Below are 26,233 nucleotides of genomic sequence, written 5' to 3' on the forward strand. Positions count from 1 at the left end.
TAGTTTCAGGGCCCATTACCCAAAAACTATTAATTATTTAACCTTTCAAGGGCATAAGAAATTAGCAGTCTCTGTCTTGCTCACAAAGTAAAGCTCTCAAGAATAATTTGTGTTTGGCTGGAGAGAAATGTCAGGTATGGAGAGACTGCAAAGAATGTTTGCAGGTGCAGGAGGTGCGTTGGGCCATCCACCACCAGATTCTCCAACACTTGATTCCTCTGAGCAGGTCTACATCTCCTCTCTTGCCCTCCTCAAAATGCTTAAACACGGTACGTTTTTTTTCCAAATCCAAAACCTATAGATATAGCATATTTCAGTTTTAGGGTTTAGTTGTTGGTTCTGTGTTGATTTGAATTTGAACCTAGAGTCTAGGGTTTTGGATCTGAAATGAATTTTGGGTTTGCGGTGTTCTTGTTGAATATTTGAGGAGTTGTTAAGAATTGGGTTTTTGTGTGGATGTGGATATAGGTAGAGCTGGGGTACCCATGGAAGTTATGGGTTTGATGCTTGGAGAGTTTGTGGATGAATATACAGTTCGCGTTGTTGATGTATTCGCAATGCCACAAAGTGGTACTGGTGTGAGTGTTGAAGCTGTTGATCATGTGTTTCAGACTAATATGATTGACATGCTTAAACAGACTGGAAGGTATTATTTTTCTTTTTCCTGTCAATTTGATTTAGATGAAATTGTGTGGTTATTTTTGGATATATTTTTTCTGTTGTTGTTTGGTGTTGCAGGCCGGAGATGGTTGTGGGGTGGTACCATTCACATCCTGGATTTGGCTGTTGGCTTTCCGGTGTTGATATAAATACCCAGCAGGTTTTGCTTCATGTTTATGCTTATAGACATAGCATTGGTATTCTTAATGCTTAGTGTCATTAGTGAACTTTACATTGATTTTACAGACTGTCCGAAAATGGATTATTAGATTTAGCCATTCAGTGATTATGGGATAAGATGACTGTACCTTATGATTCTGTGAACTGTTATTTGGAAAGAGAAAAAAAGTACTGCCTAAAACAGTATAGCTTGATTACAAAAGTTCAATGTGAACTGTGATCACATGGGTTAGTAAAAAAACCTTAGGAAACTGTGGATGATGCTGCTTGACATGGATAGAAGAAGCTTGTTGATAAGAAATGACTGGGGACCTGGAAGATTGATTATTCTTCAAATGTGTAACTTTTTCTTTGTTTGTCCTAACCAATAGGATCGTCCCCCTGTTTGGGATTTGAACCTCAAACCTCCAAATGTTGATAAAATGCTTACTTTGCCATCTCATCTAACAGTCTCTCACAATTTTAGCATTTTTAAGTAGATGCTTAAAATCATAATGCCCTCTCCTGTCTTTTCTTCCAATCTTTTATGGATATATACCTGTCCAATTTTTCCGCAAGTTGTATCAGAACAAAATTCAGGTGCTGTTCTTTCAAAATGCTCTTTGTCTGCTTATATAATTTTGATTCAATTCAGTTTTGCCACAATGCTAAGACTTTGTTAGTGGAGGCCATGGTTTTTAACGAATATGGCATTTAGCAATGCCTTGAAGTTAGTCTTTCTGAACTAGGATGAATTCTTAATTGCAATATTTTTTTTATATGATTGTTGTTTGTTTCATTATTGTTGCTGCTGTCTGAACTGACTGGTTTATCATGTTTGATATTAACAGAGTTTTGAAGCTCTGAATCAACGTGCTGTGGCAGTGGTCGTGGATCCAATCCAGAGTGTTAAAGGAAAGGTGGTAATTGATGCCTTCCGTTTGATTAACCCACAAACAATGATGCTTGGCCAAGAACCACGGCAGACAACTTCCAATCTTGGGCATCTGAATAAGCCATCCATTCAAGTAAGTGCATAACAAAACTGTTCTTTTTCCTCAAGCTTTTTTCTGTTGCATCAAGATCTGATATGGTTTACTTGAAATTTCCAGGCATTGATCCATGGATTGAATAGACATTATTACTCAATAGCCATTAATTATAGAAAGAATGAACTTGAGGAAAAGATGCTTCTTAATCTTCACAAGAAGAAATGGACAGACGGTTTGACACTTAAGCGGTTTGATGCTCATTCAAAAACCAATGAGCAGACTGTTCAGGTGAGCAAGTTTTATGGGAGTTTCTTTAATCTACGTTTTGTTTTTTTTTAATTGTCTTTTCATTGTGTGGGAGAGGGTGCTTGTGATTTTCAGTGTCCTATTGTAAATGATCATGCATCATGAACTCCCCATGCTGGAGGTTAATTCGAGTTGAGGACCATTGCAAGTAACATTAGTGCATTGCCATTTGTGGATTCATAGCTTGTATTACTCATCCCATATAGCATTCCATTCCATTACTTATCCAACATTATGGCAATTGCATCCTGATGGGGTAAGCATCTGTTAACTACCTTCTTATCATCAGGGCAATGCCATTAGAATGTTTGATTGCCCTTTGAATGTTTGTAATCTGGTAGGTATTAGTTAAATACAGTAATATCCATTCTCTCAGTCCTGTAGGGATTGATCTTGATATGTCTTGAAATCGCAGGAAATGCTGAACTTAGCTATTAAATACAACAAGGCTGTGCAAGAGGAAGATGAGCTGCCACCTGAAAAGCTGGCAATTGCGAATGTGGGAAGGCAAGATGCGAAGAAACACCTTGAAGAACATGTCTCAAACTTGATGTCTTCCAACATAGTTCAGACATTGGGTACTATGCTCGACACGGTTGTGTTCTAGATCTGGCCTTTCATTTCTCGTTCTGTATTCTCTGTTTCAAGTCGAACAATCTTGGTTCATAGTGTACCTTTCGGTTTTTTGCCATTTCGTTTTTTGTTATGCTGTACTGGTTGAGTTGTCATTGTGGATTTATGGAAGGCAGTTCAATCACTTGATACACTTGTGCTATTGTCTGCTTCATGATGTTAGATCGTGGGGTGCTCCTTCTGGGCCCCTGTTTGCATGCTGCTGTTTTGTTATTTGGTTGTGGAAGTTATAATTAGCAAATCAAACGATGGTCCATTTCTTGGATTGTTCCTAACTCGAACTCCTGTTAAAAGTTCACTACAGTGTAACGTTGATAAATTAATAACCTTATTTTTAACCGGTCTTGACTTTGACTTAGAATTAATGTCGTAAATTAATAATAAGATGATATATTTGAAAAAAAAAACGCAGGTTATAAAAATTAATAATCTTTTTATACAATTATAAGAGAGAATATATGACGTGGTTGTTGTTTTCGGATGTATATTTGTACGAGTACAGGAACTTCATGTTCTTTGTTATTTTGATATTCTCAATAATTTATTGTCACTCAACAACTCTAAAGTTATTCAACATCCATTATGTTATAATATTTTAATTTTTAAAAAAAAATTACATAGAATAATGATAATTCATAGTACATAATATAATGATAATTTATAATCAGTAATTAAATAATATTTGTATAATCAAAACACATAATACATGTATTGAGTTTAAAGCTTTGAAAAAATAAAATAAAAAAATACATTGATAAATTAATTTTATATTATTTAGAGTATAAATTAATAAATTATCATTTTCCAAGAGTTTTATTGTCCTGCTTATCTTTTCATTGCCCCCGACGGCCAATATTTTATTTTTCTGACCTTCTTCGCTAAATATAGAAAGAAACCAATTGTTTTCAAATATCTATCAGCCATTGGTGCTGCAGCACAAGTGGGGAAGTAATTTATAGCTTTGGTGCTGCGATAAGAGGTCTCTTTCAGAAAGACTTTTCTATAGTCGTCATAAGTAAATTGACAGAGCTTCAATGGCAGCCGTGCAATGAAATGCTTTTCTACGAACTGGCTGGCAGGTGGGGCATTATTTGCCTTGTTATTTGGCCCGATTTCTGGCCTTGTGGACTTGTTTATTTGAAGGCGGCCCAGTCGAAAACTAGCATTGGAAAAAGAATGAGGCAGGTTACAAAAGCACAAAAGCAGGCACTGGCGAAAGCAAACTTCTGAAAACTAGCAGTGGAATGGAAATCATTATGTGCATCCAAATATAGATTTGTCTTGTTTTACAGCATAAATTAACATAAAGAGTAGTCTTATTCCACGAGTGAAAGCTCTGCGCTCCACAGCAGGATCCCTATGCTTGGTTGATGAAAGAAGCCAGACCCTTGAACATGCTCTTTGCATTCTCGCAGTCAGGATTATGGATATGAAAGACGTGATCTTCTCCTTGTACTTCCATAAACTTGGCGGTTCCTTGCCACTCGCTGTTCACCATTTTTTCATAGTACAGCCTTCCTCTGTCCCTTAATATGTCCTTCTCTGCAACAATAACAAGCAGTCTTTTACAAGCAAGACTCTCTAGACTTGGGGATCCATCTGCGAATGGGTTAATAAGAGGATCATCGCATCCTTTCTCCGATGGGCATACCAACAACCACCAGTTGTCCACCATTGATTTCCTCGCCTGATCTGTTACTTCTACGCCAATTGGATCTTTCCCCCAAAAATAAGGAAAGATCATAGCGATGGCTTGAATGTTTATCTGATGACCCAGTTCACAGTCCTTAAGTTTCAATGCGAAGTGATGTGCCACGTTAGCGCCACAGCTATCTCCTGCCAAGAACACTCGTCCAAAGTCGACGTAATCCTTAAGCCATGCCTCGCTGCCACCATCTTCCTTAGCATGGGCAGCCACCCACTGAAGCGCAGCCCAAGAGTCATCATATGCTGCTGGGAGAGGATTCTCTGGGGCTATCCTATAGTCAACTGAAACAAGAACGATGTTAGCCTCAGCGACTAGCCTGTTGAGGCTGTTGTGGTACTTGGGATCAGCAGCTGATGAAATGAAAAAACCTCCACCGTGATAGTAGATCACGAGAGGAAGCTTCCGGTTGCCTTTTGCTGAATTGGGACGGTAGAGCCTGGCTGAGACACCAGTTTCTGGTACGATCACCGTGTCTTTAGACAAAACTCCGGTTTCAGGATCTAAGCCAGCATGAGAAACTTCTGTCCCTGCTAGTCTCTCGATGGTTCCATCTTTGTACACCCGAAGGAAAGGAAAAACGTCTCGAGCTATTTCTTTGCTCTGATCCATCTGATAGCAAGAGAGAGAGAATGGATGCCCTAAAGGAGAGCTTCTAATACCAAAAGACAGTGATGATTTTAACCTGACAGAGAGAATGGAGTCTGTTTATATCGGTAAAAGCTGGGACTTGACGTTGCAACGGACCACGGTACTGTTTTTTTTTTTTAAATATTAATATTTTTTAAAGCATTAATATTAAAAATAATTTTTAAAAAATAAAAAATATATATATTATTTTAATATATTTTTAAATAAAAAACATTTTAAGAAAACATCACCAAATAAAACAAAACGCTTTCATATTCAATATAAAACGTTTTTCAATGGATGTCCTTTTCTGAATCTTGCTTTGATTTTATATGAATATTTTAATTCTGTCGAACGACCTTTGCCTCCTCACCGGTAATTGAAGTGTCTTTTTCTACATATGAACAAAAAATTCATATTGCATTAATGAAGTCACACATGGGGAAGCCAGCAGGATTCGTTGACTCGTGAACAAGGTCGGTGCTAGGGTGGTAGGTGGCTAGTTGAATAGACATTACATCTGTCATGCCTCCGGCGTAACTCAATGACTTGTGAGTTCATTCTCTGATTTGAACTCGTTTCATTTTAAACTATTGTTTTTATTTTTACTTGTCAAATTTAGACTAATCCCATTAATAGAGATGGGGATCACCCTTTTCATCTTCTAATTTTTTTCCTGCTAATATTTTATTCCATTCTTCCACCCACCTCACTTTCCATTTCAGCCTATGTAAAAAAAATAATATAAATTTGGATCATAAAATTATAAAATTATGAGTAATTTTTTAATTAATTATATATTGACAATTATAATCAATAAATTAAATTACATTAAATTAAAATAAGATAAATTTAATCAACAATATTATAATAAATGAATGATCAAAATAAAATGACAGAAATAGATAGTATGAATTAATAAATTAACAACATAGAAAAATAAAAAATTTCAGAACAAAACTTTTCAATACAAGGGAATTGCTGAATGGTAGGAATTACTAGGGGTGTTCATGGTTCGGTTCGGTTTGGTTTAGACTCAAAAAACCAACCGAACTGAATTACATTAATTTTGTAAAATATTAACCGAACTGGACCGAAAACCGGTTCGGTTAAATCCGGTTTTTTGGGGGGAAAACCGGGAAACCTAATCCCATCATCCAGAAATTTCATATGGCAAGGAAAACATAGGCACAGAAAGAAGATGAATTTTACAGCACCTTTTGCATGAAAAGCACAGAAATTCAAGATATAAACTTTTTTGATGGAGCTAGATGGAGGATAATTATCTTTAATATGCAAAATAACTCCTCCATGGTTTCCATTGCCATTAGTCTCATCGATCTCAACCATTACCACCAATATTTACCACAAGAAAGACAGCTAAGAATGAAAATTGAGGAAAAATAAAAACAAGAAAAGGAGGAAGATTATGGTTTCCATTGCCCTTTGCCATCAATTTTCCTATGTGAAGTTGAAAAATGTGACCTTTGCATTGAAAGCTCTTTCAACAAACCGAATGGAAAGTGGAGACGAAGATTGGGAAATGGGAAAGGAAGATTAGAGAGGAAGATTGGGAAACCGGGACAGGAAAATTAGAAATTAATTGACAAGGGGCGGCGGCTTTTTGTAAGAGACAGAAATGTTATATTAACTGTAAGAGATTTGTGTAACTTTTGGTTTTTAATGGGTCCGGTTCGATTTGTTCCGGTTTTTGGTTCAAAACCGAAACCGAACCGAACCTGTTAAAATTTATGGTTTTGACAATCGGTTTTTCATTTCGGTTCGGTTTTTTCGGTTAATTTTTCTTCGGTTTTCTCGGTTAATCGGTTATTTTGAACACCCCTAGAAATTACACATAAACTTGGTGACAACTTGTTGTTCTCGTCACAATAAGTCACAATGGACTTTTTCTGGGTTGCAAGCTAATGAGCTAAACTAGTAATTAACCAACATGAATTAAATAATAAAATAAACCCCTAAATAATATCTAATGCGTTAGAAAAAATTCAAATTAAAAATAATTATTTAAAATTAAATAAAATAATCAAAAAAATCTTCATGTTAAAATTCCTCTATGTAACCCAAATCTTCAATTTTATTATATTCTTGGCATATTCGAGTCTTGATTTAAAACATGTTGTTCTCCCTTATCTGGATGCATTACTGGACCTGCGATATATGGTTGGAAAGTTTCAAATATCTAGTTTCCAACCCAACTTTAATTGCAACAAATTCCACCGGTAACTCTAGATTAGGGGTGAGCAAAAAAACCAATTAAACCGAGAAAACCGAAAAAAAAATAGCCGAAAAAACCGAATCGAAAAAAAAACCAAATTAACCGATTAAAAAATCACAAAAAATTCCGGTTCGGTTCGGTTTTGGTTTCTAAAGTCTGAAACCAATCGAACCGCATCGAACCGAACCAGTTCAATCAACCAGCATTTAAAAAAAAACAAGTATAAATACAAACATTTCCCAACCCTAGCCGCCCCCCCCCCCCCCCAACCCTCTCCCTCCCCCCCCACCCTCTCCCTTCTCTACATCTCTCTCACTTTACCCTCTGCCTTTGATTTTCCTCCCTTCCCTTATGGATTTGGTTCCTTTGGGTTTTAATTTTCTTGTTGAGTATGTGCCACAAATGGAATTGGAATAGTAGATCCATTCGTTTTCTTTTGTTTTTCATATCCGTGGATTTCTACAACCCCCTTGCCATTTGATTAATTACAATGAAATGGATGAACTTTCCCTCGAACAATCAACGCTATCTGCAGTTGGACGTTGTTGCGGTCAAGGTTGTAGGAGAAGCAGAGAGGACCATTGGGGTTGTTGCGGTCAAGGTTGTAGGAGAAGCAGAGAGGACCATTGGGTTTGAACCGGTTTGGAAGGGAAAAAAACTGAACTGAACCGAACTGAAATTAATCGGTTTGAACCGGTTTTCGGTTCGGTTCAAAAAATTAAAAAAAAATTAGTTTGGTTGTTTATTTTGGTTTAAAACCGGACCGAACAGGAAATGCTCAGCCCTACTCTAGATATGCCCCAAATAGTAGCACATGAAGGTTTGATTTTACATATTTGACAAGATTCATCTGCTAACTTTGACCCTCTAAAATATTATGTTCATGAACTCCATTTGACCTGAATATTTACAACAATATATTTTCAAATGTATAATATTTCTCTATAAAATTTCAGCTCTATCCAATATAAGGTTTGAAAGATATGTTCATTCTCGCAAAACTAACCAGCTGATATTTTAATGTCAAATTTGAACCTGACTTGGTTTATATAATAAATTTAGTAAACTCGCAAAATTGGACCGAGTTTACCGAGTTTACTTATTTTACTGATTTTGCACGAGTTAAGTCCGACTTTGCACGTTAGATACATATTAACTCCTAAAATCATATGATTTTACGATTTAACTGGTGATTTTAACAACAATAATTTCAGCTATTTTTGTTAAAAATAAATTTTAAAAAAATTAAAAAATAATTATTTTAATGTATTTACAAGCAAAAAACACTTTGAAAAACTATATATATCATACTCCCAACACACTAGCTTAATTTGTTTATGCGGTGCACCCTATAAGTGTACCGCACAAATAAATAGACATTGTGTGTATAGTATTGTAATGCATAATACTTTTTAAAAGTATTTTTTAATTAAAAATATATTAAAATAATATATTTTTTATATTTTTATTTATTTATAATTCTAACACAATAAAATTATCTAAAATCATCTAAAAATATTAATTTAATATTTTTAAAACAAAAAAAATCATAAAATTCAAATTATAACACAAAAACAAATATTCATTAAATATCAGCACTGTTTTTTCCTTGACTTGTGTATTAGTGTTATTAGATCCTGTTGACTGAACAAGGCAACCAGATACTTCGTCAACAGGATGAAAAAGTCTTATTTATTGTTTTGGTTTTCTTTAAACAGTTGATTTATCCAAATATTAGACAAGGACAACCTGACCCTCTGTTACAACTACCATCACGACTACAATGATTGCACTACCATTGTTATTTTAGTTCGAGAATTTTATTCGGTCAAACAGTATTATAAATCGGTCAATGATATTTGCCATTTCAAGCATGAAACTTTAGTCGGTCGGCTTCCCTCAGTTTATTAGTTCTTTCATTCTTGGTAAGTAACTTATCAGATGAACGACACAATATTAAAATTACATCATCCCCAGACATGTTATTCCTGGCGTATAATGTTTTTTTTCCTTTTCTTTTTCTTTTTCTTTTTCATTTATGATGCTCGGTTTTTAAAAATTTGTATTATCCCCAGACACGTCTTTGACACAATTTTCTCTTCCTTTTCCTTTGCTTCAAGAAGCTGCTAGCTTCTTTGTTTATGTATTTTTTATTCATGGCATGATATTTTTAATAAAAAAAACTTATAATGATTTGAAAAATCAATTTCAATAAAAAAGAGAAGAATTATGTCTTGATAATTTTCATGCAATTATATGTATTTTTTATTCATAGCATGATATTTTTAATAAAATTTTCAGCATTTTAAAATTAATGAAAGTATATCATGATAAATTTTGGTTTTATATATCTAAAATATCCCTCATTAAAAAAAAATGCTAGAATGTTTTAAAAAGTTTGTCAACTATGGAATAGCTTAGAGATAAAGAAAGAAAATATTGTATGGCAGTCTACAACTTATGATCAGCTAATCCATAATCATGTTAAGACAGTGGAAAAGGCACATATCATACAAGTCACGTCTAATGGCCGAAAGTCATGTTTTATTAGCATTAATTAATAAAATTGTTTGTTTTTCTCGAACTTCACTTTATTATTTGTTAATAGTATTTGATTACCAGATAACATGAGTTCATTCAAAAGAAACACGACAAACTGAAATTGAAACACACAAGTTTTTCTTGATGCTATATAAGCATAAGACCACTCGTATGATCATAACAAAAGCAAGAGCAGGAAGTCCACCCTCTATCAAAGTAGAGGCGCATCCGTCTTGTAGAAAGCAGCCAGTCTCTGTATCAACTGTTTAGATTTCTCACATTCCAAGTCACGATGATGGAATCCATGATGCTCTCCTTGTGTCTCAAATATCTCAACCACGCCCATCCACCCACTTCGGCTCAATGCCTCGTAATAAAGCCAGCCTCTATCTTTCAGCACATCATGCTCGGCCACGCAAACCAGCACCCTCTTACACCCCAGGCCCACTAGGCTTGGTGCATCTTCTGCTATTGGATTGAGTCGCGGATCGTCATTATTTGGGTTAGATGGACAAATAAATGGCCAAAGCATATCCAAAAAACCCCGATTAATAACAGCCTTGTCATCCGGATAAACCGTCTCCGATCCTATACGAACCGACCCCCAAAAATAAGGGTGTACCAAAACAATCCCAAGAAGCCCAATACTAAGCCCCAGCTCAGGACTCCCAGCAGCCATAGCCAAATTGTGGGCAATATTAGCACCAGAACTATCACCACCCACAAAAACACGTTGAAAATCAGCGTGGTTATTTAACCAAGGCTCAGGTCCATCTCTGTTGGAATGGGAAGCAACCCATTTGAGAGCAGCCCGTGAATCTTCATATGCAGCCGGGATAGGGTGCTCCGGAGCTTTTCTATAGTCAACAGAAACAACAACAACAACAACATTGGCTTCAGAAACAAGGTTGGTTATAAAATTATGGATTGGAGAAGTGAATGGCGTGCGGGCAACAAAGGCTCCTCCGTGGAAATAAACAAGGACGGCAAGTTTTTCTTTCGGATCTGTGATTTTAGGTAGGAATAGGCGAGCAGTGATGTTGGATTCTGGGACTACTAAAATATCTTTCGATGAAACTCCTGTAATGGGATCGGTTGAAGGTGGGATAAAATCTGTGGGTATTAATCTCTCTACATGGCCATCCTTTTGAACTCGGAGAGTCATTGGTAGCTCAAAGACTACTTCTTGTTTGCTGGACTCCATGGAATTTGGAGAGAGATTGAGAGGGAAGCTATGGCTGTTCTCTGTACTTAATTCCTCGTCTTCTCTATTCAGTTTCAACCGGCTCCGTCAACAAAAGATGGGACTTTATGTAGCAATGATAGGAGATGAAATATGGAATAAAATTATTTCGTTTCTCATGCATGTCCTTTTTTTCTTTTTCTTTTTTTTCTTGCTTTGATTTTATTTTAATCTCTGCTGATCAACTTGCTTCCTTACTGGTAATGGAAGTGCCTTTTTTCTACTGATCAACGGGCAATTCTTGTTGCATAAATTAAGTCACATACTGGGAAGCCGGCAGGATTGATTCTTAAATATATTTTTTATATAATTTGCAAGCAGGTATATGTAAGCAAAGAGTTGTCAAGATGTGACCGGCATGTGAATAGAAACGGTGCCCCGGTGGTCTTTGGGCAGTTGCATAGTTATTAATAGAATGTTTGGTAACATGGTAGTGGTTGTTTTTTAAATAATTTTTTATGTTAAAATATATGTTAATAATTTTTTTTTATTTTTTAAAAATTATTTTTAACATCAGCATATCAAAACGATCCAAAACATACAAATCATATTAAATTCTAGCAAAATTTCTAAATGTGCCATGCTTATTAAGTTAACTTCGCGGATTAATGATGCGGAGATTGATTCAAAGTTTTATTTTGAATTTTTTTTATATTTTTTTATTAATATAAATGTTAGGTTAGTTTATATGTGTCTCAACTAATTTCATGTGTCATAAAATTAATAATTATATAATTTTTTAATGGTTTTGAAGGATTAAAAGTAAATTTAAAATTTGACTGAAAAGCTATTTTTTAAAATATTTTTTTATGTTTGATGTAATTAAATATAGGTGATCATGCATGTTAATTTATGATCTAGAGAGTTGATTGGTAGTTTAATTGATTTGAGTTAATTTATGATTTGACTGATTTGATTAAACCTGATCAGATTAAAACAACAACCGCCTAATTACATTAAAAAAAGAAGAAGCTAAGAGCGTGAAAACACTACAATCCAAGACATATGTAACTGTAGATTTGGACCAATGTTTTTTTATCATGGTTTCCCTCATTTCAAAAATCAGTGGACTTGTTGGTGGGATATTATTGTTATTTCCGTGGACCCAATGGCCATTCCCAAATTGGCATATTATTCTTTTTCTTATTTTTTTTCACAATAAAATTATTAAATGAACTTGGCTATAAAACACAAGGAATTAGCATTAAGGAGCTTTTTGGTTTTTTGCTTAATTTAAACAAGGTTAAATTACTTCATTACCCTTCAAATTAGAAAAACTTGCCTTTGGTTTCGAGATACTCTTCTCTTTTAAATTTATTTATTTTGTAATTATCGGGTTCCATTAAAGATGATAGGGTCATTTGTTAGATAATAAAAAAAAAAAAATTTAAAAAGCTTGAGGCATGTGAATAGTGATTGCAAGTTTCAAGCAACACATACGATATCATCTAATGGTCAAAAACCTACTTTCAGGTTGGCAACTGAAGTATCTCAATAGCCTTTCCCCATGCTTTGACAACACTTTCGATCTAATTACTTCCTGTTTAGCACATGTGTCCCCCATTCTCCTTCTCAATTTCTGTGTTGACCTTTTAAACTTTCAAAACAGCTTTTTTTGTTATGTTTTTCTTAATATTAGGTTCGTCTATATTATTTTATATGAAATAATTCATAAAATTTAAAATCCATTTCAATTTCATCCCATATGGATTTTTTACATCTATCTGATTTGATCTTTATTATTTTGATTGCTATTTATTTTATTTATAATGGTTTTAAAATATATTTTTTTACAATATCATCCGCCTCGAGTTTCTTTTTTCCTTTTAATTTTTTTCTTATTTTTTATTTATATTTTATTACCTTGAATTTTTTAAAAATTTCATCTTTCAATATTTAATTGGTAAGGTATTTGACTTTTTGATTTAGTCAGAATTTAGAATTTAACGAATTATAAGTTTGAGAGACCAACCTGAGTTTAGGAGGTTCACTTGAATTTGCTTGGTTTTTTCCTTTTTTTACGCTTATTTTTCTGATTTCATTTTCTATAATTTTCTTTTGTTTTTTGTTTTTGACTTACTATGAGATTTTTCAGTCATTTTGAAAATAACACGGGTTCCCTTGGGTTTTTTTTTATCTTTGTTAAATTTATTTTTTTTTAAAAGGAATTTTGTTTTTTAAGTAAACTAAATTAATTGATTTCATCCATAAACATTAAATTGGTCAGATGTTGAGCTTTTTGGTTGAAACTTAATTGATCACAGGTTTGAAATATTAACCCAAATTTAAAAGGTTCACCGGTGTTTGCTTGATTTTTTTCTCTTTTTAAGCTTTTTTTTTTCATTCTCCAGTATTTTTTTGCTTGCTTTCTATGAGATTTGTTAATCATTTTAAAAATGACACAGGGTATGTTAATTTTTTTTATAGTCTTTGTTAAATTTAGCTTTCTAAAATAAGTTTTATTAAATTAAATTTAATTAATTAATTAAATATAAGTATATAATGTTCGCTTCATGAGTTTTTAATTATTTTTCTTAGCTTTCCAAAGTTGCTATTATGATGAAAAAAAAATACTGAGTTGCATAAATATTTATTTTTTATATATAAAAAATTAACCCAAACTAGCTAGTTTTAACTACTCTTGCTTGCGTATGCCGGCTTGGAAATATATATATATAAAAATACATTTAAGAGTTAATTCTGCCGGCTTCCCTGTATACGACTTAATTAATGCAGTAAGAATTTCCTTTTGATCGGTAGAAAAAGGCATTTCAAATACCAGCAACGAAGCAAGTCAGCTGGGTATAGCTAAATTAATTAGATTTTAAATTTGTGTTTTAAAAATTATTAATTTTATAAATTTTAAAGCTATTAAAGATTTATATTATCGTTAATTTTAAAATCTATGAAATTAGTTGAGGAATATATAATTTGACCTGAATATATGTATTAATAATTTTAAAAAAACAAGTTAGTCAACAGAAATTAAAATATTCAATAGTTATTTGATTGATCAAGGTCAGAGTATATTTTTTTCGAAAAAAAATTACGATGGCTTATTCGACATGTTTTTTAATGCAATGGAATATGGTTTGACTCAACACAATACATTTCAAGACCCCTATATATATATATATATATATATATATATATATATATATATATATATATATATATATATATATTACATGGTTCTTAGACTTGTGGTTTAAATCGTTGAATTTATAATTTAAATTATAAATTTTATCAAGTTCAATAAAAAAAATTAAAATTAATTTTTACTTACTTATATAATAACAAAAATATACACTCAATATCAACTAAATATTAAGATATTTATTTAAAACTGTAATAACTTCATTAAAAGCAAAACAAAGAAATCATGAAAATCGATTTAAAATCAATCAAGTGTTGAAGAATGAAATTAAAAATAAAAAAATCAAATATTCAAAAATAAAATTGATAAAAAAATCAAATTTCAAAAAATAACTAAAAGCAAAAAACAATAACATGAACTGCTGGGCTTTTTTTTTTTTTTTTTACTTTTAGTAATTATTAACTCTTTATTATTATCAAATTCCATGGCAATATAATATTCCCATACACTCTTGAAAATTAAAAGGAAAAAATAGGTAACTTTTGGTCATTGAAATTATATGGAAACCTTTTGGATTCATAATCTATATTATACGGTTTGAAAGTAAGAGGAAAAGAAGAAGAAGTAATTCACTTTTCATATATAATCTATAAATTTTTCTATTTCCATAAACGTTCCCAGCTGTTTTGGATGATATATCATCCCTTTTGGGTTAACTTCATGATTTTGAAAACACGGTGTAAATTATATTTTTTTAAAAATTAATTTTTTTATTAAAATTTAATAAAATTTATATATTTTAGATAATTTTGATATATTAATATCAAAAATAATTTTTAAAAAATAAAAAAATATTATTAATATATATTTCAATATAAAAAATTATTTAAAAAGTAATAATTACCGCATTTCCAAACCCTTTTTAAATGATGCAGATCCCGATTTAAAGTTTTTAAGTTGATGAGACGATATATAATTTGATTGATTCAACGTTGATTTATAATCTAATTCATTGAGTAATTCTTTTCATAACACATATACGATATATGAAAATAAAATTCATAACAAATCCTAATATATAAAAGTGCATCAACAAAAGGATATATGTGTATATATATATATATATAGGTGAGCAGGCATTTTTTTTGTGCGAGTAGTAACCGGCTAACCGCACTTCATTTTCCTATTTTATATTAATTGTTTCTTTTTAAATTTATTTTAGGCCTCAATTATATGATGCAAAGTATTTTTTTAAAAAATTAATATTTTTAAAAAGTGAATTTCTGAAAAATAAATTATTTTTTGATATTTGATAGTATCATAGAAAATAAGTTGGAAAACACTTTTTAGTATTTAGTTATGTAATGAAAAATAAACTGGAAAATAACTTATTAATATTTTTTTTCAAGTTTATTAAGATGAAGAGGAATAAATCTTACAAATTAAAAATATGAACGAGAATGAAATTGAAATTGAAAAAAAAATCTAATTTCATAAATTATCTAAAATAAAATAAATAACAATCAAAATAATGAAAATCAAATTTAACAGATAAAAAAATTAAAATATTATCAAATTAAAATAATAATAATAATAATTTCATAAATTATTTCAAATAAAATAAATAACAATAAAAAATAAGGATCAAATTTGTTAGATAGAAAATTTCAATTAAAAAAATAAAAAGAAAAAAACAAATAACCATCATGAAAGTGAAGACTAAAGTTAATATAAAACTAAATCAAATTCTAAAGGGTGAAATTGAAAAAAAAAATCAAAATAAAATAATATAATATTTTGTTATAATCAACAAATAATATGACATTTTAAATTTTTTTTCTAATTTCTATAAAGTTTTTCCGTTAAAAATAAAAGAAAAATAAGAACAAATATTTCTTCATCTCAGTCCAAAAGGGTCACTCCCACTACAAAAGCAAATTATTAATTGGAGACGTTGAAATTAAAAAAAAAAAAAAGGAAGGAAGAAACTCTGATAATCTGCGTTGGGAATCCACTTGGAAAGGCTTGGTCTTTTGTTTATATTACTTTCACCCGATTTCATACAAAACGGCAACCCAAATGCGGAAGCTCCAGCGTGATCCCGCTGGTGGTCTCAGTAAGCAGCCAGGCGTTTGATAAAGAAATGACCACTATCACTGTTATACTATACTTTAAAATATATGGAAAAAATATCATGCAGATACTGTAAATATAAATTTATTGCACCATGAGATATATAGTAAATATAGAGTATTTATACTGTATAACACTGTAACATCATGTGACTATTGCATTTACTCTTTTTTACATTAAAAGTTGTTTGTATAACACTGTAACATCATGTGACTATTGCATTTACTCTTTTTTACATTAAAAGTTGTTGGTTCTGGTATGACCGTCAGATCCAAGATTGTTGGGTTTAGATTAATTACTAAACACAAAAGATTTGAATCCAATTTAGCTGTCAAACTTAACTATCTTAGTTTAGGTATGATTGCCAGACCTAGAGCTATTGGATCTAGATTGACCATTAGATCCAACTGTCATGGATGTGACATGATTACCAGACCCAAGACTATTGGGTTTGACTTGATCATCAGATCCAAAAATCAAAATAATAAAAAAAATATTTTAAAAAATATTAATTTAATATTTTATCAAACTAAAAATACTTTAAAACATATTTAATAAGAAGCGAATACAGCCAAATTCCTCAAAGGAACAATGAAATATTAATTTCTAAAAGTCAATTCATTCACATCTACTTATTAAATATCTAAATAACTTTTGCAGGTTACTTCAAAATATTTTTTACACCAAACATTCAATTATTTTTAGTGCATAAATGAATAGTTATGTTGATCCAAACTTTTTATTTAATATAAAATAATTCTTTATTCCTGTTATTGTTATTATATTGGTTAAATTTGTGAATTAAATGAACCATGGTAGTTCGAGAATTTTCTCCTCCATCCTTTACGTTCTTTTTAATCAGATTCATGATCTAAATAGTAAATACTTTGTCCCACGAGAAAAATGAAAGTAAAGTTTATTTTCAAACCGTATTAGAAGTCTCAACAAAATTCATTTGATTTGTCTTTCGAAACAAATTATAAAGAATACAAAAGTTTTGGACAATCCAATTCATTTGATTTGTTAATGCAATTTGTCACATTATCTAGCACGATGTTTTCATCATTTATAAAATGTTATTGGGTTTGATTTGATCGCTAAATTTAAGGTCTTGAGTTTAGAATTGTTGTCAAATCAAAGGCTATTAGAACCCAAATATTTAAAATATTCTTGATAAATTTTTTTATATTTAAAAAAAATTGTTATTAACCAGTTATTAAGTGCAGACCAATATACTAGTTATGATTAATAGAGTGTTTGGTATTGATATTTTTTCTTCTTTTAAATTATTTTTTATCTTAAAAAATAAAATAAAATAAATGTTTTTTTTTAAGATTTTGATATGTAGATATCAAATATTAAAAAAATATGAAAAAACTTATGTTTGGAATTGTAATGTAAAATGCTTTTCAAAATAGTTTTTTACTTGAGAATACATGAAAATAATTTTTTTTTCATATTCAAAATCATTAGAAAGTATTAGAAAAATATCAATTTAATATACTTTTAAGTCAAAAATATTTTTAAAAATCATCAAAAAACAAAAGCAGAAGCACTCTCAAATACATTTTAATATATTTTTAATTAAAAATACTTTTAAAAAATATTATACATCACATTACTAAACACATACGTAGAATATAACTTCACCTTTTATCTCCACGATCTCCTTCCTTCCTAGCCACCTACTTTTTACCGTTTTTCTATGAGAGCTAGTAGCTATCTTATAATTATTTAAGTGGATAATTTGATTGATTTGATTAGATTAGATAATTGAGTGTTTTTGTTTGGAATATATATATTAAAATTATGGAATTCTTTTGATTTAAGTATCATCATTTACCAAATTTATTCTCGATTTTAAAAAACCTATTAAAAGCATATGAGAAAGAGAACTCGTTTATATTACTTTAAACTTCTCGAACACTAAATTTTCAAACAGCACGTGAAAGAATTACGATGCCACTACAATATATGCCAATAACAATAAAAATAATAATTTTGCTTGGCAAGTAAAACATGAAAAATTTTGGCAGTTTTTTTGTTTTTTGTTTTCTCGAACTTCACTTTATTATATATTAATAGTACTTGATTACCGAATAACATGAATTTATTACAGCGTGAAACACGCTTAGAGCAAACTATTTAATAATCAACAGAAACTGCAACAACATGAGATTTGCTGAATACAAATCAAGTAGGAGACGATATCGCAAATTAATAAGATCATAACAAGAGCAAGAGCAGGAAGTCCTCCCTCTATCGAAATTGAGGCGCATCAATCAGTCTTGTAGAAAGCAGCCAGTCTTTGTGTCAACTGTTTAGATTTCTCATGTTCCAGGTCATAACAATGGAATCCATGGTGCTCTCCTTGTGTCTCAAATATCTCAACCACACCCTTCCATCCACTTCGGCTCAATGCCTCGTAATAAAGCCAGCCTCTATCTTTCATCACATCATGCTCCGCCACGCAAACCAGCACCCTCTTACACCCCAGGCCCACTAGGCGTGGTGCACCTTCTGCCACTGGATTAACCCGTGGATCGTCGTTATCCGGGTTAGATGGACAAATAAATGGCCACACTCGATCCACGAAGTCTCGATTAATTATAGACTTGTCATCTGGATAATCCGCCTCCGATCCAACAGGCACCGACCCCCAAAAATAAGGGTGTACCAAAGCAATCCCAAGAAGCCCAATACCAAGCCCCGTCTCAGGATTCCCAGCAGTCATAGCCAAATTGTGAGCAATATTAGCACCAGAACTATCACCACCCAAAAAAACTCGTTGAAAATCAGCATGGTTATTTAACCAAGGCTCAGGTCCATCTCCATTAGAATGGGAAGCAACCCATTTGAGTGCAGCCATTGAGTCTTCGTATGCAGCTGGGATAGGGTGCTCCGGAGCTTTCCTATAGTCAACAGAAACAGCAACAACATTGGCTTCAGAGACAAGGTTGGTTACAAATTTATGGAACGGAGTAATGAATGGCGTGTTGATAACAAAGGCTCCTCCGTGGAAATAAACAAGTAGAGCAAGTTTTTTGTTCGGATCTGTGATTTTAGGTAGGAATAGGCGAGCAGTGATGTTGGATTCTGGAACTACTACAATATCTTTCGATGAAACTCCTGTAATGGGATCGGTTGAAGGTGGGATAAAATCTGTGGGTATTAATCTCTCTACATGACCATCCTTGTGAACTCGGAGAGTCATTGGTAGCTCAAAGACTACTTCTTGTTTGCTGGACTCCATGGAATTTGGAGAGAGATTGAGAGGGAAGCTATGGTTGTTCTTTGTATTGTTGAAAACGTGTGTTTTATAGTAGAGTTAGATTATAATTATTAAACACTGGTAAATTTTGGTTTGTGTGTTTTAAAAATATTTTTAAATATTTTTAAATTATTTTGATGATATGTTATTATTAAAAATAAAAAATTATTAATTTAATATATTTACAAATCACGTTTAGAGATATCCAATAATAAATAATCATTATATGCTGTCAGAGGCCCGGCCTTACAAGAAAATTGTTTTTCAGCTATTTTCTTAACAATATTTATAAAAATAACTAAAATCTTGACCCCTTTAATTTTATTTTCTACCTAAGCCATGATTGTCTTGTATTGGGTCCATCAAATATTTAAAAGTCCAAAATATTTATTTCCAAAGATATTTTGTACCCAGCTCAAAGGAGACCAAAAAAGAAGTGCCCTGTGTTTCAGTGCTTTTCACGTTTTGCCCTTTATTCCTCTCGACAAAAATTCTCATTGCAAATTTCCAAGTCCTTTGATAGCCACAAAAAAAAAAAAAAACAAAAATGGAGGAGATAGGAGCACCGACACCGAGAACAGGGCAGCCCGCTTTAGATCTTTAAGTTCGGCTGCTCTGTCATAATTTTGCTTCCAGTGGATTGTAATGGTTTTTAGTTTTTTTTAAAATATATTACTTAAGAAAATATAAAATTAATTTTTTTTAATAATTTTAATATTATAAAAAATTTATTTAATATATTTTCAAGTAAAAAATATACTTTCAATTTCAACCGCTTCAAAACATATTCTTTGCAATAATTAATACCTTGTACATTGCATTTTCATATTTTTCTATTACTTAGCATCACTAATATCATTAAGAACTGGCACGTATCATATTTCTATAATATGAAATTTTTATTAATATATATTATGATACTTGTATTTTTTTAAAAAAAACTTGCTCTGATCTCTATATTTTATTTTATTTTTTAAAAAGTCCTTAATAAAAAAAATCTTGTTCTCGTATTTTATAACTACTAAATTTTATTCCCTGATGTTTTTAAATCAAATGGATTCCGCGTGAATCATCATTGCCCGGGTTGGATGAACAAATAAAAAATTATTTTTATATTTTAAAAATATTTTTTAAAAAATATTTATTTATTTGTACTTTTAATTATTTTAATTATTTTATATACTAATATTAAAAATAATTGTTTAAAAATAAAAAAATTATTTTAATATATTTTTAAATAAAAAATATTTTAAAAAATAATTATTACAAACTTCAAAACCAAACATATACACAAAACCTGCTTAATTACGAAACCCTGGTTAATTAAAAGAGTGTTTGGTTTAAAGGTATGATTGATTTGTTTTAGACTCACATAAAAATCATATAATTTTTATTTATATAAAGTATAATTTATATTTTAAAAAAAACCAGCCACCTTCAAATCAAATCAAAAATAAATTAAAACCAATTATTTAGGTCGTAATCTAGTGGTAAGAGTTTGGAATTAAAAAGTTTGCTCTCTCTATGATCTTAGGTTCGAACCCTGTGATTGCTTATATGATGACCACTGAAGACTTACATAATTATTAATTTTAAAACTCATAAAATTAATTAAAATACACATAAACTAACACAGACAACCAAATTAAACTAAAAAAATATTAGCTAAAACCTTTTCATCCGGATAAATTGCCGTTCCAAAAGGCACCGAACCCCAAAAATAAGGGTGTACCCAAGCAATCCTAAGAAGCCCAATACTAAGCCCCGGCTCCTGGTTCCCACCAAACATGGCCAGATTGTGAGCCATATCAACAACAGAACTGCTACCTCCCAAAAAAAAACACGTTGAAAATCAGCATGGTTATTTAACCAAGACTCAAGTTCATCTTCATTAGAATGGGAAGCAACCCATTTGAGTGCAGCCCATAAATCTTCATATGCAGCTGGGATAGGGTGCTCCGGAGCTTTCCTATAGTCAACAGAAACAGCAACAACGTTAGCTTCAGAAACAATGATGGTTACCAAGTTATGGAACCGAGTAGTGAATGGTGTGTTTACAACAAAGGCTCCTCCGTGGAAATAAACAAGGACGGCAAGTTTTTCGTTCGGATCTGTGATTTTAGGTAGGAATAGGCGAGCAGTGATTTTGGATTCTGCGACTACTACAATATTTTTCGACGAAACTCCTGTAATGGGATCGGTTGAAGGAGGGATAAAATCTTCGGGTCTTGGTCTCTCCACATGGCAATCTTTGTGAACTCGGAGACGCACTGGTAGCTCAAAGACTACTACTTGTTTGCTTGACTCCATCGTTTGGAGAGAGATTGAGAAGAGGCTTTGACTAATCTTCGTATTTTTGAAAACTTGTGTTATACAGAACAGTTAATTATAAATTAGTCCTCGTAGTTTAGTAAAATTAATTAATTAATTTGCCTTTATATTTTCAGAAATTATGCATTTAATCTTTATATTTTTAAATCCATTTATTATTTTCGTTTATTACACGTTATTTTTTCGATTACTTTTTATTTTTCATTCTAGAAATAGAAAAGAGAGAAAAAATAAATGAGATACAAAGATCGATCAGAAGGAAAAAAAGATTTTTTTGAAATAAAATACTAAACATAAACATAAACATATTCAAATGATTATTTAATTATTTTTATACTACAATAAGTACTATAAATTAGAGGGACTAATTGATAATTAACTCCTAAATGGTAGTTGAGATCTCTCCTCCGCCTCCGGATTGTAAAGTAATTTGATCCGATTAAGGGCCATGATTGTATTCCAAAAATATTTGGGCCCAGCCCATAGGAGACCCAAAAAAGTGCTCGAAGTTTCAGTGCTTTTCACATTTTGCCCTTCAAATTTTCCTCTCAACAAAAATTCTCACTGCAAATCACCGAAGAGCTTGATATCAAAAAAGAAGAAAAAATGGAGAAGATGGGAGCACTGAGAACTATATACAGGGCAGCCTGCCTTGGATCTTCGCGTTCTGCTGCTATTAGCCAAAGCCAGCTCCGTCACCACTTGGCTTCTCGATCTCTTTTCACTGTCTCTGCGCCTTCAGTTTCAACTACTCCCAAACGCATCCCTTGCGGTACTTCTTTTTGTCATCTCTTTTAGATTGCATTTGAAGTTATGGATTTTTACTTCGTTTTACTGTATTTTATTCTGGGGTTTTCTTTTCGAGGTCGAATTTGATTAGTTTCTGCTTTAATTTTATTGGTTTTTGAGCCTGCTCAGATAAAGGGGTTATCTTTGAAACATCTACTGGTGCAGCCTTGAAGTTTTAACATGTTGTGTGTGTTGTTTTGTTCATTGTTTTTATGTTATTTGCTGATGCACAATTGTGGATGACAACTTCAAGCAATCACGTATGTTTTGCTAGGGGGTTAAATCATGTTTTTATTGGTTTGTTTTCTTGGGACTGTTTTTCCTGCCTTTTTTCTGTGTAGATGTTGTATTGGAAAAGATATGCTTGACACTAGAAGTAATGAGCCTTGACACGATTAAGAAAAGAAGCTTGCCTCGGGGTTCAAATGCTACCATATCTGTGTTTATGCATCTGGATAAATTGAATGCTGCTGTTTTTTTATATGTAGAATACGTTGTGATATGTGGTGGATTTCTTAGTTTGATAGTTTGTTTATGCTTTGAACTTGTATTTTGTGTTGCAAACCAACGCAGATTTCAGGTCTCCTTTTGCAATGAGCCTAGGAAGTTCACGATCTTTTAGCGAGGATGTAACTCACTTTCCTGACATTAAAGATCCTGAAATTTTAAATGTTTTCAAGGACTTGATGGCTACAAATTGGGATGAGCTCCCTAATGCAGTTGTCAGTGATGCAAAGAAAGCATTGTCTAAAAACACTGATGACAAGGTTGGCCAGGAGATCCTGAAGAATGTTTTCCGTGCAGCTGAAGCTGTTGAAGAATTTGGTGGTAAGATCATGTCTCTGAAAATGGAACTTGATGACATCATTGGATTGAGTGGCGAGGTAAATTTTTATGGAATTCTCATGACTTCTTGCTTTCAGCTATCTCAGTAGTTCATGCAGTTTGATGGCTGTATTATTCTGCAGAATGTAAAACCTTTGCCAGAGTTGCATGCTAATGCAATTCGTACTTTTTATCAACGGTATGCTGCGTATTTGGACTCATTTGGGCCTGGTGAAGGTTATTTGAGGAAGAAAGTAGAGACAGAGTTGGGATCAAGGATGATATACTTAAAGATGAGATGCTGCGGCCTTGGTGCTGAGTGGGGGAAGGTACTGAAACTTGTTGCACTTTTTTGAACGCCACAAACTTTGCTGCGTGATCTAGCTGAATTATATTATTGTATGCTAGCAAAACTATGTACTTTACAGCACTTGATCTGTCCATGATCTGCTACAAAATGCATCATATTGGGTATATGTTATAAATATGGCCCAGTTCATCTCACAAAACAAACATGTAACAAGCATCCAGGATCTTTACAAGTTATATGCAGCTAACCTTTCTTCTTTCTTGACAAATAGCGTATATCTAGCAATAACCTAGTAGTGCTGACCACATAGGACAACCTGGATTTGAAGGTTGGATGACCACTCAAAGGATGTCCAGCCTTGAGCTTTTTCCTTCTGTATTTGCAGTGATCCTACAAATGATTCAAAGTCAAGTGTCCAACTTTCTAAATTATTACGTTTTGATGCAGGTTACGGTTCTTGGCACTTCTGGGCTTGCTGGCTCTTATGTTGAGCAAAGAGCTTAGGGTTGCAGTTTGGAAAGATTTGAGCTTTCAGAATTTTGAACCATGTTTTTGAATAGTTGGAGACAGAATGTGGTATTCCTCTGAAAAAAATCTTCCAAGTTGAAGTTCTTGGTTGTTAAATAATAGCTTATCTATGTTGACAATTTAAAGCTGTTGTTTCCTCCAGTTGTTAAGTTTCGTCTTACAAATTTCCTTCCTTGTGATGGTTAATAACTCTCTCTTCCAAAATAAGGTACTGTTGCAATGGTTTGGCCATGGGCAAGTAAATAAGTGGAAGTTTTTCCCTTGGTTTGAACTTTTAACTGGTTCGATTATCTCTTTAACTGGGTGGCTATAATTTACTCACCGACATGAAGATCAGTGGTGTAAAATGATAAGTGAAGTGGCTGGATGTTGCTTGCTTGACAGCTCTCTACAACGAATAGAATGCTTATTGATATAAAACAACTCAAAAGGATCAGATTTTGTTGACAGCATAATTGTGGTTGATACTTTTGGACTCAAATCTGTTGTAAAGTTTTTTTCTCAAAGATAGGAATTGATCTAGTTATTATTGGCATGACAACAATGGTTTTTTCTTCCCTGATTCTGCAGATGCAGATGAATACGATTGAACTGTCTAGCTCGTCCTTTGTTAAGAAGAGGGCTGGTTTTTGGTTTTGAGCCAAGAGCAAGCTCGCCAGGGGGGTATCATTTAAAAGAGAAGATGTTATTTGTTTCTCTTGCTGATAGGTTAGGTAGATTTTACCAATTTCATAAACTTCGACACAGCAAATGAGAGCATGACTCGTGAATTAGGCAATCACCAGCTATAATGTAGAGGGGTATACAGAGGGTTTCTCGTAACCGAGATGTTATTATTTACTATTTAATCTTGATTTGCATGCGTGCTTTCCATTACCAACAAGCCCAAAAAAAGGATGAAGGATGCTGCAACTCTTAAGTTATCTTGACAATCCTTGCACCCTTACGCCAGGACCAAGATTCAGAAGGGGATTTGGGCAAAGGTGGAAGTAACACAGCCTTCCTGCATAGACCAAATGGCCATCCCTGACAGTGACAGCAGAACTCCTGGATTATCGAACGCTTTGGAAAATCTGGAAACTCAAACCCGTTGAGGCTTGAACATGGAGAGGAGATTGTCTTGGCAGAAACAAATACTTCCCTGCTCAAAGCACTCGAACAGCAGGATAAACAACTCCCAACAGAGAAAAATTCCTCTCTTGCATCATCATTTTCATCCTCGCTGCTGTCACCCTCCTCGTTTTGTTGAACAGCCTTCGGAGTTGCAAACAATTCTCCTGTCATCGGAGAGTATACCCAGGAAAAGCTGTCAGTGAAAACAAAGGGTTTGTGCCTCAACTTCTCCATTGCCCGGCTTCGAATTTCTGAAACAATAATCTGAAGAAGGCAAACACTTAGATTAACAAGGAAGATGGAAAGTTAAAACCTGAAATTTGCGATGATGAAAACGTGAGTACTTCCTGGTCATCATCAACGTCAGTAGTTGGATACTCTTCCTCCGGGCCTGGAGTTGAAATCTGTCCACCACAAGCGCTGCAATTCGAAAACACATCCTTTAAAGTTGCAGCAAGGAATTTGCACTTCTTAGAATGATTTGGTGGCTCTTCATGGTAAAAGACACTCATCTTGGCGAAGACAGTTTGGTTAGATTTCCAACTTTAATGATACGATACAGAAAATATACACAGCACTAACATTTATAAGTCAAGAGTTTATGTTGATGTCCACATTGACTTGCTCCACTGATAGTGGCCTTGCATCTTCTTGACAATACTGGCTTTCTATCCTTTGGGGTGAAGACTAAGTTAAAAAAGTAGAAAGACATATTAACAAATTAGTCACAA

At 32.6% G+C, this 26,233-nt stretch overlaps 6 protein-coding genes across 6 annotated transcripts; 2 read left to right on the forward strand and 4 right to left on the reverse strand.

Annotated features, from left to right (window-relative positions):
• Window positions 1-67: 67 nt before the first annotated feature.
• LOC133681363 (26S proteasome non-ATPase regulatory subunit 14 homolog) lies at window positions 68-2,892 on the forward strand. The gene is made up of 6 exons (XM_062104396.1): window positions 68-269; window positions 469-646; window positions 739-820; window positions 1,671-1,847; window positions 1,932-2,099; window positions 2,533-2,892. The coding sequence occupies exons 1-6, from the start codon at window positions 128-130 to the stop codon at window positions 2,722-2,724; spliced, it is 939 nt and encodes a 312-aa protein (XP_061960380.1). The 5' UTR covers window positions 68-127; the 3' UTR covers window positions 2,725-2,892.
• A 1,068-nt stretch (window positions 2,893-3,960) lies between these two features.
• LOC133682052 (probable carboxylesterase 2) lies at window positions 3,961-5,191 on the reverse strand. Its single transcript, XM_062105292.1, has one exon. The coding sequence runs from the start codon at window positions 5,065-5,067 to the stop codon at window positions 4,108-4,110; it is 960 nt and encodes a 319-aa protein (XP_061961276.1). The 5' UTR covers window positions 5,068-5,191; the 3' UTR covers window positions 3,961-4,107.
• Window positions 5,192-9,976: 4,785 nt separating this feature from the next.
• On the reverse strand, window positions 9,977-11,150 carry LOC133683041 (probable carboxylesterase 2; the record flags this gene model as incomplete). Its single annotated transcript, XM_062106553.1, has 1 exon — window positions 9,977-11,150. A coding segment is annotated over one exon (1,077 nt), but the record flags the coding sequence as incomplete, so codon positions are not given.
• A 7,277-nt stretch (window positions 11,151-18,427) lies between these two features.
• Window positions 18,428-21,916, reverse strand: LOC133683042 (probable carboxylesterase 2). The gene is made up of 3 exons (XM_062106555.1): window positions 21,477-21,916; window positions 21,279-21,426; window positions 18,428-19,663 (listed from the first exon to the last, which is right to left on the reverse strand). The coding sequence occupies exons 1-3, from the start codon at window positions 21,914-21,916 to the stop codon at window positions 18,614-18,616; spliced, it is 1,638 nt and encodes a 545-aa protein (XP_061962539.1). The 3' UTR covers window positions 18,428-18,613.
• Window positions 21,917-22,454: 538 nt separating this feature from the next.
• On the forward strand, window positions 22,455-24,660 carry LOC133682340 (succinate dehydrogenase subunit 5, mitochondrial). Its single transcript, XM_062105634.1, has 4 exons — window positions 22,455-22,709; window positions 23,300-23,610; window positions 23,695-23,880; window positions 24,309-24,660. Exons 1-4 carry the CDS (start codon window positions 22,544-22,546, stop codon window positions 24,363-24,365), a joined length of 720 nt encoding a protein of 239 aa, XP_061961618.1. The 5' UTR covers window positions 22,455-22,543; the 3' UTR covers window positions 24,366-24,660.
• Window positions 24,661-25,140: 480 nt separating this feature from the next.
• On the reverse strand, window positions 25,141-26,087 carry LOC133682341 (uncharacterized). Its single transcript, XM_062105635.1, has 2 exons — window positions 25,847-26,087; window positions 25,141-25,766 (listed from the first exon to the last, which is right to left on the reverse strand). Exons 1-2 carry the CDS (start codon window positions 26,012-26,014, stop codon window positions 25,305-25,307), a joined length of 630 nt encoding a protein of 209 aa, XP_061961619.1. The 5' UTR covers window positions 26,015-26,087; the 3' UTR covers window positions 25,141-25,304.
• Window positions 26,088-26,233: the final 146 nt, after the last annotated feature.

Source organism: Populus nigra, chromosome 2 (assembly GCF_951802175.1).
Source record: "Populus nigra chromosome 2, ddPopNigr1.1, whole genome shotgun sequence".
In the NCBI taxonomy this organism is placed as follows: Eukaryota; Viridiplantae; Streptophyta; class Magnoliopsida; order Malpighiales; family Salicaceae; genus Populus; species Populus nigra.